The 12258-nt window shown below is 52.3% G+C and overlaps 1 protein-coding gene across 1 annotated transcript in view; it reads right to left on the bottom strand.

Moving 5' to 3' along the window:
* Nucleotides 1-237: 237 nt before the first annotated feature.
* Nucleotides 238-12258, bottom strand: part of NDUFS4 (NADH:ubiquinone oxidoreductase subunit S4) — a 67385-nt gene continuing 55364 nt past the window's right edge. The window contains exon 5 of the mRNA XM_090278860.1: nucleotides 238-442. Coding sequence (XP_090134986.1) covers nucleotides 339-442 — 104 coding nt within the window. The 3' untranslated portion in view covers nucleotides 238-338. The remainder of the gene's footprint in view (nucleotides 443-12258) is intronic.

Consider the following 12258-nt stretch of genomic DNA (forward strand, 5'->3'; position numbering starts at 1 on the left):
TGCAAAACTTCAGTGCTGCAGCTCCATTCCTTGTTCATAGATTTTAACACGTTGTGTACGGGCGGCGAGAATTCTCGTCATTTCTAAAAGGCATTTAAATTCCCCGGTACGCAGCGTGTTAAGTACTGACATTTTCAAGAGCTATAATACCTCAAATCTCCTCTCTAGGTAAGAAATTGTAACATGTTCAACTTGAGACATCAAAAAACATTTAAAACAAACACCACAAAATGCATCTGTGTTTAAAGGTCAAATTTATTAGGAGACTCAGAGATGAATTATACACGGTCTATAAATACCGCACAGCTGACTTTATTCAGAGACTAGTCAGTGCCAACCTATTTTGTGGATACTCTTGTCCTTTTGTTCCAAGAGAAGTTTGCGCCATAGGACTTGGACTTGGGCTTTGGAACCTTCCTCTCTTCAATGTCATAGCTCCACCCTAGAAAACAAAAACAAACTTACAGGCACAGAAGTAAAGGGTGCACCTGAGGAACCCCGCGAGCGGAGGCTCATAGCCCTAGTGCTCATTCGTCATCAGGGGTACATGTCAGCACATCTGAAATATAAATACTTACTTAGTAATTTGTTCCCTTATAATCCTGTGTGACAAGAGGGTTCAGAATATTGCCTGAAGATGACTTCCCAGTCTTAACTTAAAGGTAGAACCCGTAACGCCTCGATTTCCCCTTGTCCATACTCTCTGCTCCGTCCCCAACAGCTACTTACTCCAGGACATTTTCAATTCCTCTCCGTGGTTTAACGTGTGGCTTCTTCAGTGACCGCCCTGAGGGGCGCAGACCGGTGTGACCTGCCTCACTGTTTCCCACAAGCAGGTGCCCGTGTGACAGTCTGCCGCTCACTCAGAGCGACATGCAAAGGCATACACATGCTCCCCTGTGTGAGTCACAGAGCTGGGGGGCACTGCGAGGGGCTCCTCGGCGCAGCTCCCTGGACTCTGACAGGCGACCGGTGAGATGCAAAATGGGTGTCAGCATTTGTTTCAGGGGCTACCTGCGTCAGAATCCCACGGGGGGCCTGATAACACTCACTCTCAGGCCTGACCAAAGGTCCACTGGGCCAGGAACGCTGGCGGGGGCCCGGGAGCCCACACTCGGACCGTCGACCGGGGGGCTACTGCGCATGGAGGCCTGAGAAGCACCGTCTGTCCCTCCTGACAGGGGCCCTTCACCGTGTCTTACAATTTTGAGAACTAGATTTACCTACACCTATACCGTCTGCTTTACACCCAGTCCTTCAGTTTCCTTAGCTACAGAGAACAACCAAGTCAATGCCCTCCTCTTAAAACACGATGAAGCCCCCTGTGCCCTGACCCAAGCGGGCCTCCCTAACCCCCGCTTCTCTCCACGGGGGCCGTCACCCAGCCTGTGATTTACCGCGCTCCTCTCTCGCAACTTCCTTCTGATCGCCTTGAAGCATCTGACTCATGGCTGAATCCTGCAGTCACGCATAAAATGCCCAAAATGAATCCTGCGTGGGCCAGCTGAGCGAGCTTCTCGATCTTGTGAATTGTCATGAGTTCTAGTGCCTCACGGTGTCTCGTATTTGCTGCCACAAAGCTTATGTCTCAACAGTCCCTCAGAATTCAATTCTGCCACAGAAGTGAAGCCTATAAAACTCAAGTCATCCAAGCATACTACTACCATTGCCTATTTCAATGTCCAAAAAAGGGAAATAATGACCCCACCGCCAGAACTCCTCTTACTTGCTAAAAGGAAATGAAGAAGCAGAAAAGCGAATGAAACAAGTTATTAAAAAAATTCAAATTAAATGTCAGAACCTAGGAAAGGAAATGTTGACTTGATTCGCTTGGTTACCACCACCTGACTTTCAGAGCAGAGCAGAAGCGCTGAGTACTTCGCTCCCCACTGAAACGGGACAAAGGAACCCACAAAGCTCTCTCTTACTTCAGGGACAAGTGGTTTCGGCATTTCAAAAAATCTGCTAAAGGGCATGAGTGCCAACTCCAAGCTAAGCACCAACACTTAGTCATTCATTGAGTCACCGGAGAAGGGTGCTTTTTCTAGAACCTTTCTGTGCCTGCGGACGCGGAGGCCGAGGGGTGCAGAAAGAGCAGAGGGCCCCCCGCCAGGAAGGGGCAGAACCGGGCTTCCCACACCGACAGCCGCTTCTGAGGCCTGCGCCCTGGGAGCCCCAGATGAGCACCCGGCTCCTGTCGCTCCCTCAGACGGGGTCTGTGACTCTAGCAGCGCACCTCCGATGTGAGGCGTCAGGGTAACACAGTGCCCGTCGCGTCGGGACCCGCCACTTTGAATCTGTAGCCGGGCCTGGGCACTGACTAGAGAGGGGTTTCAGAGAGGGACTCCGGGCTGCGAACTGGGCACAACGGTGAGTACCCTTCATATTATGATCATGAACTTCTCAGGTACTTCATTAATCGACAAATGATGCTGGTAATTGTCAAAAATGCGCAATTCAATAAAGCAGGTCTCACCAATAATTACAGTTAACGAGCACTTACCACTCATTTAATGAATGGCCTTGACGGCTGCTCTGTGGCAGGGGCCGCTCAGACCCAGAGGACGAGCGGTGAACAGAACAGAACTCCTCCAGCGTCAAGGCCGCGGCGGAGGAGCGAGTGAGCGGCCACGCACCGTACCAGACGCCCGTACAGCGACACCTGATTACACGCGCACCAAGGAGCAAACTCCTGGGCGGGGGCGGCCAGGGGAGCCTCCCGAGGTCCCAGGGGGGTGAAGACCTGCCGGGGACCGGAGCCCGGGCCCGCAGCGTCCGGGAGAAGAGCCCGGGGGGAGAACCGCGGCCCCCGGATCTGGAGGCGGGAGGCCTGCTGCTCCAAGTCCTCATCTCTGTCCTGCGCCTTCCGTGCGTTTTTACTACTTTCTAAAGGGAGCCCGCGGGCTGCACTGGCCTGTGAGGCAGGCACCACGGACACCCCAGCCTGAGGTTCACTGGAGAGAGGAAGATGAAGCGCAGAGAAGAGAAGCAGCCTAAAGCCACGTGGCCACTAAGGGGCAAAGCCAGGATCTGAACCAGGCTGACCTGGAAGCTGTGCACCCCCCCAGCTCGTAAATAAAGCGGCACCCTACAGACACCCTGTAACCGCGTCGCCCGTCCCCTTCCAGGCGGCGCGGCTGCCCGCCGTCCCCTCTGGCATCTGTAAACGTGCTGCAGAGGCTGCCCTGGGACTGCGGGAAGCCGGCCTGCGCCCCGCACGCTGCCGCGTCTGCTTGGACGGACGGCTGGTGAGCGGCCCCAGGCCACCCTGGTCTCTCCTCACCGCCCCGTGGGCGAGAGAGCCCGGGCCCCCTCCCGGGCTGTCCCCTGGCACGCCTCCCCCAGCCCAGCGAGGACAGTGTACGAGGGACAGAAGAAGGGAGCGCACTGGGAAGCAGCCAGGAGCCGACCGGCGTTTCTCCCTCCCACGGTCACCGGTCTGCCCGCCGCACGCGCCCGGGGGAGGAAGGATGCCTGACCGCAGGGCTTGTCCCTGCTCTGCGCACCCACGGCTCTGAAATGCCGCAGGGTCCCCGCGGGGCGAGGCTGGAATGCGGCCGGGCAGAGCATCCTGGGAGAACGAACAGGAGCAGACGCAGGGAGCCCGGCCCCCATCTCCAGCTGCCGCTGCCCTGGCAGCACCCCACGACTGCCGGGGGCGGGGGTCCTTCGGGACACAGCCGTGTTCCCAGAGCAGCCCAGGCAACTCTGCTTCTCAGATTCAGTCAAAGCGAAGGAGGCAGGAGGACGTCTGGTGACCTCTCACAGGGACCAGCTCAAGTCACAGCCTGCAGGCCTCTCCCTTCGGATCTCCTATCCGTCCCTCAGAAAGCGCCCTACTAGGCGGGACTGATGTCATAACCGCGACCGTCTCTTCTGACACCCTGCTGGGCCCGGAGCGCACAGCCGCGCGTCCCCTTCGAGGTGCCGGGCGCGCGGATGTCCCGACCCCGCGGACCCCCCGGCCCCGCTGCTCTTCGCGGCACCGTCTGTCCGAGCCACTCGGGAACCCCGCGGCCGTGGAGAGGCTTCTGGAGCAAGCGCAAGCTTCGGCTAACGAGACAGAACACAGTCACCGTAAGAATAACAGCCCTTGAGAAAACAGTAAACATCCGTACTTAACGGGGTACATCACGTGAACTGTACTTATTTTCTCTACTTCCTGTCTGAAATCTGTTCTTGAAAAGAACATAATATAATTGCAAGAAATACCATGCAGAAATTTAAGAATGGAATCTTATTTATGAAATGTTTAAATTTCTATAAGAGTTTCTTTTCAACCCTAAAACACGGGTGATGTTCTGCGTGGGACCGTGGGGTGAAGATGCGCGCTGTCTGAAGGGCTGGTACAAAATCGAGGGGCACCTAGAACAGGGGCCCCGTGCTGTTCCCCCAGGGCCCTGGCAGCCGGCCCGGCCCCGGCTGTGCGGCAGCAGGAGGTCAACGCCCTCTGTGTCCCAGGGCCCCGGACGGCTGCCCGGCCACGGTCACTGCCCACTGGGGAGAGCGGCCAGACAGCAGGGATTCCCATCCGCCCACGGGAACACCTTCACAGAGAGATCTGGAACTTTAAGTCCCCGTAACAAAGAAGCACACTTACGGCAAAAACCCCAGCAACCCTAAAGTGTGGTCTGTAGCACGCTGTGCTTTCTCCCCCAGGAACATGTCCATGTGTTCTGTCAGTCTCCACACTTGGCTGGGGTAGCCTACTTTCTGTGATAAGAACATCTGGTGTATTCTTTTCAAATGCCACAAAAAATAAGATACAAAACGAACCTCTGAACAAACCAGACCACAACAATTAACCTGTGAATTCCATGTATGAGACAGAAAAAGAAAACTAATTCCATTCATTTTTATTTACAGAACCATTTTCTACTTGGTGCGGTCATACAAAAACACAGAGAAACACTCATCGGTGCCTTTACTGCTTGTGAAATCCGTTACCTCTGGTAACCCCGGTCCAAGCTCTGCAGAGGCCCCTCTGCTCTAACAGCCGCACCCCCACGCCCAGCCTGGGGCCGGAAGTGCACAGGGTAATGACTTCCCCACCGTCCGTCTGTGCACCAAGCAGGAGCGACCGCACAGCCTGGCACCCACGGGCAGACTGGCAGCCCCTGCTAACGGGCACGGGGTCAGAACGGCAGAGGCGCCGGCGGCGGGGCGGGGTGCGCTGCTGCCGGGGGGGCTTCAGGGTCCCTCCCAGGCGACGCGCCCAGCTCACGCCAGGCCGAGACCGAGCGTGAACTTAAAGGTAGTGCAAAGGGCGGGGAGCTTCTTAGGCATTTCACTGTAAAAGTCCCTCTACCTTGAAACCCCCAAGTATCTGGTATTTGGGGTGGGGACAGCGGGAGTTTCAGGACCTCAGACCCTCCGTCAGAAAAGAAGACGGAGGACAAAGAAGTGCTCTGGACGTCCTGGCAGAGCAGTTCTTCCCACGGAAACTACACAGAATAAGCGGGCAAGCACGGCGACCGTGTCACACGCGGGCACGTGTGCTGAGCAGCCCCCAGAGAAGCCCCGTCCGCGACGCGGCAGCCAGCATCCCCTGAACTCCCTCCTCCACGTGCGGCTGCTGCAGAGGACGAGTAACCTACTTCCAGAGCCGCAGTCAGAGCCACACCGTTCAGACCTGACACCAAACGAGCTGGCTGTGCTCCGGACGTACATCTGAGAACCAGTTAACAGAAACGTAAAGCGCCTTTTCCTAGAGAAGAACCTGTACAGCAACGCGGGTGGATGCCCACACATCGCTCTCAGAGATGGGCTGGGGTCGCACGCACACGGGCCTCCCAGACCCCGCTGTGACCCCCTGAGCCGCGGACCCCACTAGGCTGCTACGAGACCACGGCTGCGGACTTCCAGGAGAACCCCGGGGGCGCGCCTCCGCCCCTCAGCAGCCTGAGCAGGGACGCGGACCCTGCGGGCCAGAGGCAGCGCAGGAGGGGAGGGGGTCACTGTGACCCTGCGGCTGCCGGGCCCAGCGGTCCTCACTGCGCACGCTGGCGGCACCGGTGAGCGCCCTGCTCACTGAAGTTCACTCATGAGCCCAAATATTCACGGGGCATCCATGGGCATTCATGACATGCTCAGAGCCGCGATAAACTTGGCACCCGGCACCCATGCCCCAGCCGAGGTCACACGAGGCAGTGCTCCGCCTTCCGGTTCCCCCTCTTGCACGGCACCCACGTGCCCTTCCTGTGGTTGCTCTTGACACATTCTTTCCTTCTGTGCTCCTTGCTGGTGACGTCAGTGTTTAAAATGGTCCCAAGGGTGGTGCTTCACAGTGTCCTGGGTGCCAGGGGGCTGGGATGCACCCCTGGGTGTCAGACACACCACTCAGGCATGAATCAACGAGGCCAGGTTAGACAGAAACACGCACGGGAACGGGGGTCAGAGGCTCCCAGGGACCCAGCCCGGCGTCCTCCCAGGCGCAGCCTCCCCGCAAGCACTCAGCGCCCACAGCGGCCACGAACACCGGAGGTCGCCTCCAACTGATGGAGGCCTGCATCCTGCCCTGCCTGGTGACTCCCCTCCCCCACCCGCCCCGAAAAGCCACGTCTGTCCTCACTCGCGATTCACCTCACCGTTCCTGTAACTCTGTACATCTGAGTGTATGGGCTCTCCTACGAACTGGCTGTAAGATTTGCCTGGCTCCCATATTTCACGAGTAAACTAAACTCGCCAGCATATGCTTATGGACACTGAAGTCATGATTTCATCGTGGAAAGCGTTCTTTGGAACTGTTCTGGCGGTCCCTCTGAGGTGCCTAACCGAGTCACCACCCAGGCAGGCAAATCAACGGTTGTGCACCTCACTTTTTATTTACCTTTTTTAAATCCTGAGAACATGTTTACTGATCTGGGAGAGAGAGGAGGGGCGGGAGGGAGGAGAGAGACACTGGCCGGCTGCCTCCCATATGCACCCTGGCCGGGGGTCGAACCCACAGCCTCCTGGGACAGCGCTCCAGCCAGGTGAGCGCCCGGGCAGGCGACATGCGCCTCGGTTTTAGACCCAGGCACGCCTTCTCTGGGCTCCAACAGGGGAACACAGAGAATTTGCTGACTCTCCTTTTCCAATTTTAATTTTGTTCTTGCTACTCTCAGGAGTTGGTTTCACAGTCTGATCGTTTGATGATTCCTGTAAATACATTAATGGTTTTAGAGATCTGTTCTCTGTTGGGCGGGGAAAAAACCAGAAAATGTGGTTTATTAGCCTTTTCTATCTATTTGAGCTCAAATAAATGAAGAATTTGTACACACTGAGAGGAGAACTGTGCCTTAACATAAACCAGTGAATTTCATGATTCTGCAGTTTACTGCTTAATCCATGGCTGAAACTTCAGCACGAAAGCTCTCAGCTCTCCCTGTGGCTGTGTGTCTGGCCACAGGTCTGCCAGGTCAGGGAGGCCTTTGCCTCCTGTCAGTGTGCAGGGAATGCTTTTCTACCTCCAGAGGCTGGTAATGAATTATCTTACAGAATCTCTTCAAGGGGCCCTGTTCTGCGCTTAAATAAATGGTTATTCCTACAATTCTCAAAAAATAAAAAATAAAAAAGGAAATTAAACCTCTAATACTTTTAATGTGCTGTATTTAAAAAGTACTCTTATAGGACCTAGAAACATGTATGAATTCAAGTTCAGATAACATGGTAAATCTTTGACAAACCAATTTAATAATTTTGGTTTTAAAAAATAGCTATGTTTACTCTGATTCACCAGTTTAAATATAATAATACAAGCACTGATTTTTATTCTACTTCAATATATTCTTTTTAAACTTATATAGGTTTACTGGTCAAATAAGCTAGCATTACTTCATTTAATGTTTACAAATCCTGAAAATGTAAATCTGTATTTATCCAGAATGATTCACTATTCTAACAATTTTATTTCAACAGAATTATGTTTTGTAGTATGTCGCCATGAAATTAATTTCCAAGATTTTGGGTGACTTAAAACCTTAGATATTAATGAACAGCATTAGGTACCCAGATCACTTATTTATAAGACTACCAAACATTAATTACTAAGCAAAACTTTAAGTTTATATACTTTTGCTTCTCACTTTTAAATACTTCACAGAGGCTGTATCTTTGGACTTCTTTTTTTAAAATCCTCACCCGAAGGTATGTCTATTGATTTTTAGAGAGAGAGAGAGAGAGAGGAAGGAAGAGAGAAACACCAACTGGTTGCCTCCTATCTGCACCCTAACCAGGGACTGAACCTGTAACCCAGGTACGCGCCCTGACTGGGAATCAAACCCGCAACCTTTTGGTGTATGGGGTGATGCTCCAGCCAACCGAGCCAACCAGCCAGAGCTCTTTGGGCTTCTTAATGGACACGTTCATTTCTGCATTTGGAGAAGATGAACTATAAAGAATGCACAGAATTGTAGCAGGTTGTGTTTGGTGAACTTCAGAGTTCTGCTAGCCTACTAAAATGCGGGTGCATAAGTTTTCAGTTATCTCTGTTTTATCTATGAAGTCAAAGTAACCTTGGTTACAATATATAATTAATCTAATTAATCTATATAAATGAAACTCTTCCAGGAGTCGAGAGTGGCAAGGGGGTACAACCTTGCATGGAGAGTAACAGGATGGTTTTGTTTACTAAGGAAAAAAAGTAAGGTCTCAAGTAAAATGATTGTTCCAGAATGAGCAAGACTCATGAAAGACAGAACCTGAATGAATGTAGACAATTATATACGGCCCTGGCCAGGCGGCTCAGGGGATTAGAGCGCTGTCCTGATATAGTGAGATTGTGGGTTCGAGCCCCGGTCAGTGCTCATGGAAGAATCAACCAACGACGCATCAGCAAGGGCAGCCGCAAATCTACGTTTCTCCCTTTCTCTTTCTAAAGTCAATAGGTTTTTAAACAGTTACGTATTATCGCCCTGACTGGCGTGGCTCAGTGGATTGGGCATCGCCTCAGTAACCCCAGGGTCACTGGTTCGATTCCCAGTCGAGGCACTTGCCTGGGCTGCAGGCCAGGGAGGGGTTGTACAAGAGGCAGCCGACCGATGTTCTCTCACACTGATCAATGTTTCTCTCCCTCTCTCTAAAAATAAATAAAAGAAATATCAGCAAAATGAAAAGGGAACCAACCGTATGAGAAAACATACTGTCAGTGATACCTTGGACAAGGGTTTGATCTCCAAAATATATAAAGAACTCACATGACTCAACACCAGGAAGACAAACAACCCGATTTAAAAATGGGCAAAGGACCTGAACAGACACATCTCCAAGGAGGACATGCAGAGGGCCCATAGACACATGAGAAGATGCTCAACACCACGAGCCGTCAGAGAGATGCAAATAAAACCACCATGAGGTACCACCTCACACCTGTCAGAATGGCCATCGTCAACAAATCAACAAACACCAAGTGCCGGCGAGGATGCGGAGAAAGGGGAACCCTGGTGCCCTGCTGGTGGGAATGCAGCCTGGGGCAGCCGCTGTGGGAAACTGTATGGAATTCCCTCAAAAACTAAAAATGGAACTGCCTTTTGATCCAGCAATTCCACTGCTGGGACTATACCCTAAGAATCCTGAAACCCCAATTCAAAAGAACCTCTGCACCCCTATGTTCATAGCAGCGCTGTTCACAATAGCCAAGTGCTGGAAACAGCCTGTGCCCGTCAGTGGATGAGTGGGTCACAAACCTGTGGTACACTTACACAGTGGAGTACTACGCAGCAGGAAGAAGGAAGGAACTCCTGCCACTGAGACAGCAGGGATGGGACTGGAGAGTATTGTGCTCAGTGAGATAAGCCAGGTGGTGACAGACAAATACCATGTGATCTCACCTAATACAGGAACCTAATGAACAAAACAAACAATCAGCAAAACAGAACCAGAGGCGTGGAAACAAGGAGCAGACGGACAGTGACCAGGGGGGAGGGGGAGAGAAGGGGAGGGCCTATGAGGGAACACGTATGAATGACCCGCTGACAGGGACAGCGGGGTGGGGATTCACTAGGAGAGGGGAGGTGGGACAGGGGAGAGCAACAGGGGAAAACCGGGACAAGGTAACTGAACAGTAAAAAATAAAAATAAACGAATAAAGTCTTTTTTTTAAGTTACGCATTAATTGTACAACGGAAGTTTTGTTTTAGATTAGAGCATAGCTAAAAATCCTTAAAAGCTACGAAGCGTTGAAACCCTAGCAGAGTCAGCTCAGCTCCGACGAGCCCGTCCCAGGAGCTCACTGCTCACTGCCCACTCTCACGACCCGAGGGCGCGGCTCCCGCCCCGCCGGCCCGCGGCGCATCAGGACGGCTGCCGCCGGCGCTGCCTGTGAGTCCCGGGGGAGCGCGTGCGAGCGCAGGCTTGTAACAGCCCAAGCGCCTCCTGTGCTTGGGGGTCGTAGCGTCACTTGGAAGTGGGGGGCCGAACACGCTTCCTGGCCACCCTTGACCCCGTTCCTACTCAAAGCCCCTGACAAGTACAGGTTTGGGCCGCCCCCAGATCACCTCCTAAATGTAACACAAAACGAAACATGAGGAATAAACATCTTTGTCCCTGAAACTCTCTCTGCGGCCCCCCAGAGGGCCTCGTCTCCCTTCAGCGTCAGGGAGACCCGTGCTGGGCGCAGGCAGGTTTGTGTGCTGTGGGCTCCTGTGAGCTGCACGGGGGCGCAGACCCGTCGGGGGGCACGCTTCGGCGTCCCGGGGCCCGGCCCGCACGGCACCCGGCTACGGCGAGCGCGTCCACACTGGGGTCCACGCCAGCTGCTCCGATTGGCAGTCCTACCACCAGGACATGCTGTGTGCGGGCTTTCTGATAAAGCCATTACGACTGGTGTGAGGGCGGGGAGTTTCATCACTGCAGGTATTCAGGGTCTACTCCACACTTAATCTCGTTCCTTGGTATGCCTGATACGTTTTTGGAATATTCACAGTGTATGTTTGGTATATTCATGGTGTATTATGTCTCAAGATTACATCATATCTCAACATGTCAGGATTATTACGTCTTTCTCTGTAAAAATTATGTTCATTCATTTTTATAAATTACATGAACATACACTGTCTTCTTTGAAAATAGGTTTAAATGATTGTTTATAGATATTGTGCCTATTATATTTTTGTAATGACTTTTAAATTGCATTTTATTATAAACTTGTGTATTTCACTTCTGAAATTTATCATGAATGCTAATAGAGCCGTCTTAAGCCACTTATCATTTACGTACAGATTTCCTTGTTCTTCTCTGACGCTCTACTGAAAGCCCTGCCGTCAGCCGCAGGCCAGAAATCTCTGTCTCAACAAAAGGAGACCCGGGGCCCCATGGGCAGGGACCTCACGAGGGACTTCTGGAACTGGCTTCTCAGACTGAGTCAGGATTCCCAGAGCTCTGGTTGAGAAGCTTGTAAAAATATCCAGGGAGACAAGAATTAATGACACAGAGCTGGACAAATGATGAGTGATGACTGCAGTTCTTGTTTGGAATATTTCTGATATTGTTTTAATGTCCTACTTTCTGGACATAAAAGGAAGTCCTTTACCTTTCTTCTTGGGGTGTTTATAATTACTTACAATTTGCTAGACTTTGCTTTGTAAACCAAAGCTTGTATCATTTGTAAAGGATCCCTTACTCTCCCTGGAAGACAGCTACAGAATTCAGGGTCTCCTGCTGAGCGTTCGTATTTCCACGGTTAGAGTTACGTGTGCGTGTTGGACGGCGGGGTGCCCACCCTCTCACTAGGCCGTCCCTAGAAACAGCGGTCACGCCAGCGCAGCTCCTGCTGGAGCCGCATGCTTGAGAGCCACGCTCACGTGGTCAGACAGGCCCCGACGCCTTCAGGAAACCCGAGGGGACCTCGCACTGCAGACCTTACCAAGGCCTCCTGGGAAAAGCGTCCTGGCCCTGGGCTTACCAAGTTCCCGATGGTGGGAAGAAGCCTCAGGATATCCTGAGGACCTCCGGGTATTTGGGGGGCCTTGAGAAGGAAGGAGTTTGCCCAAATTAATACATACCACAGGAGAAATCTGGTGGCAAGTTATTGGTTTGGCTTCCTAGTCTCAAGAGGCTTTAAAAAGTCCAATCTGAGATTCCTTATGAATATTTTCAGCCAAGCAAACATAAGAAAACTTATGTGATAAAAGGGAAAATGTGTCCCCCCCAAATATGCCCCTTTGACATAAGGATTGGCTTGGACTGCTGATTTTTAAGAAACAGGTAAATACAGAAAGCTCAGAAAACAGAGTGAAGCTGCAGTGACGTGTGTCGGGGAAGTCCCCTCAGTACGGGGGT

Source organism: Furipterus horrens, unplaced genomic scaffold, assembly GCF_987537825.1.
Source record: "Furipterus horrens unplaced genomic scaffold, mFurHor1.1.pri manual_scaffold_5, whole genome shotgun sequence".
NCBI classification, from domain to species: domain Eukaryota; kingdom Metazoa; phylum Chordata; class Mammalia; order Chiroptera; family Furipteridae; genus Furipterus; species Furipterus horrens.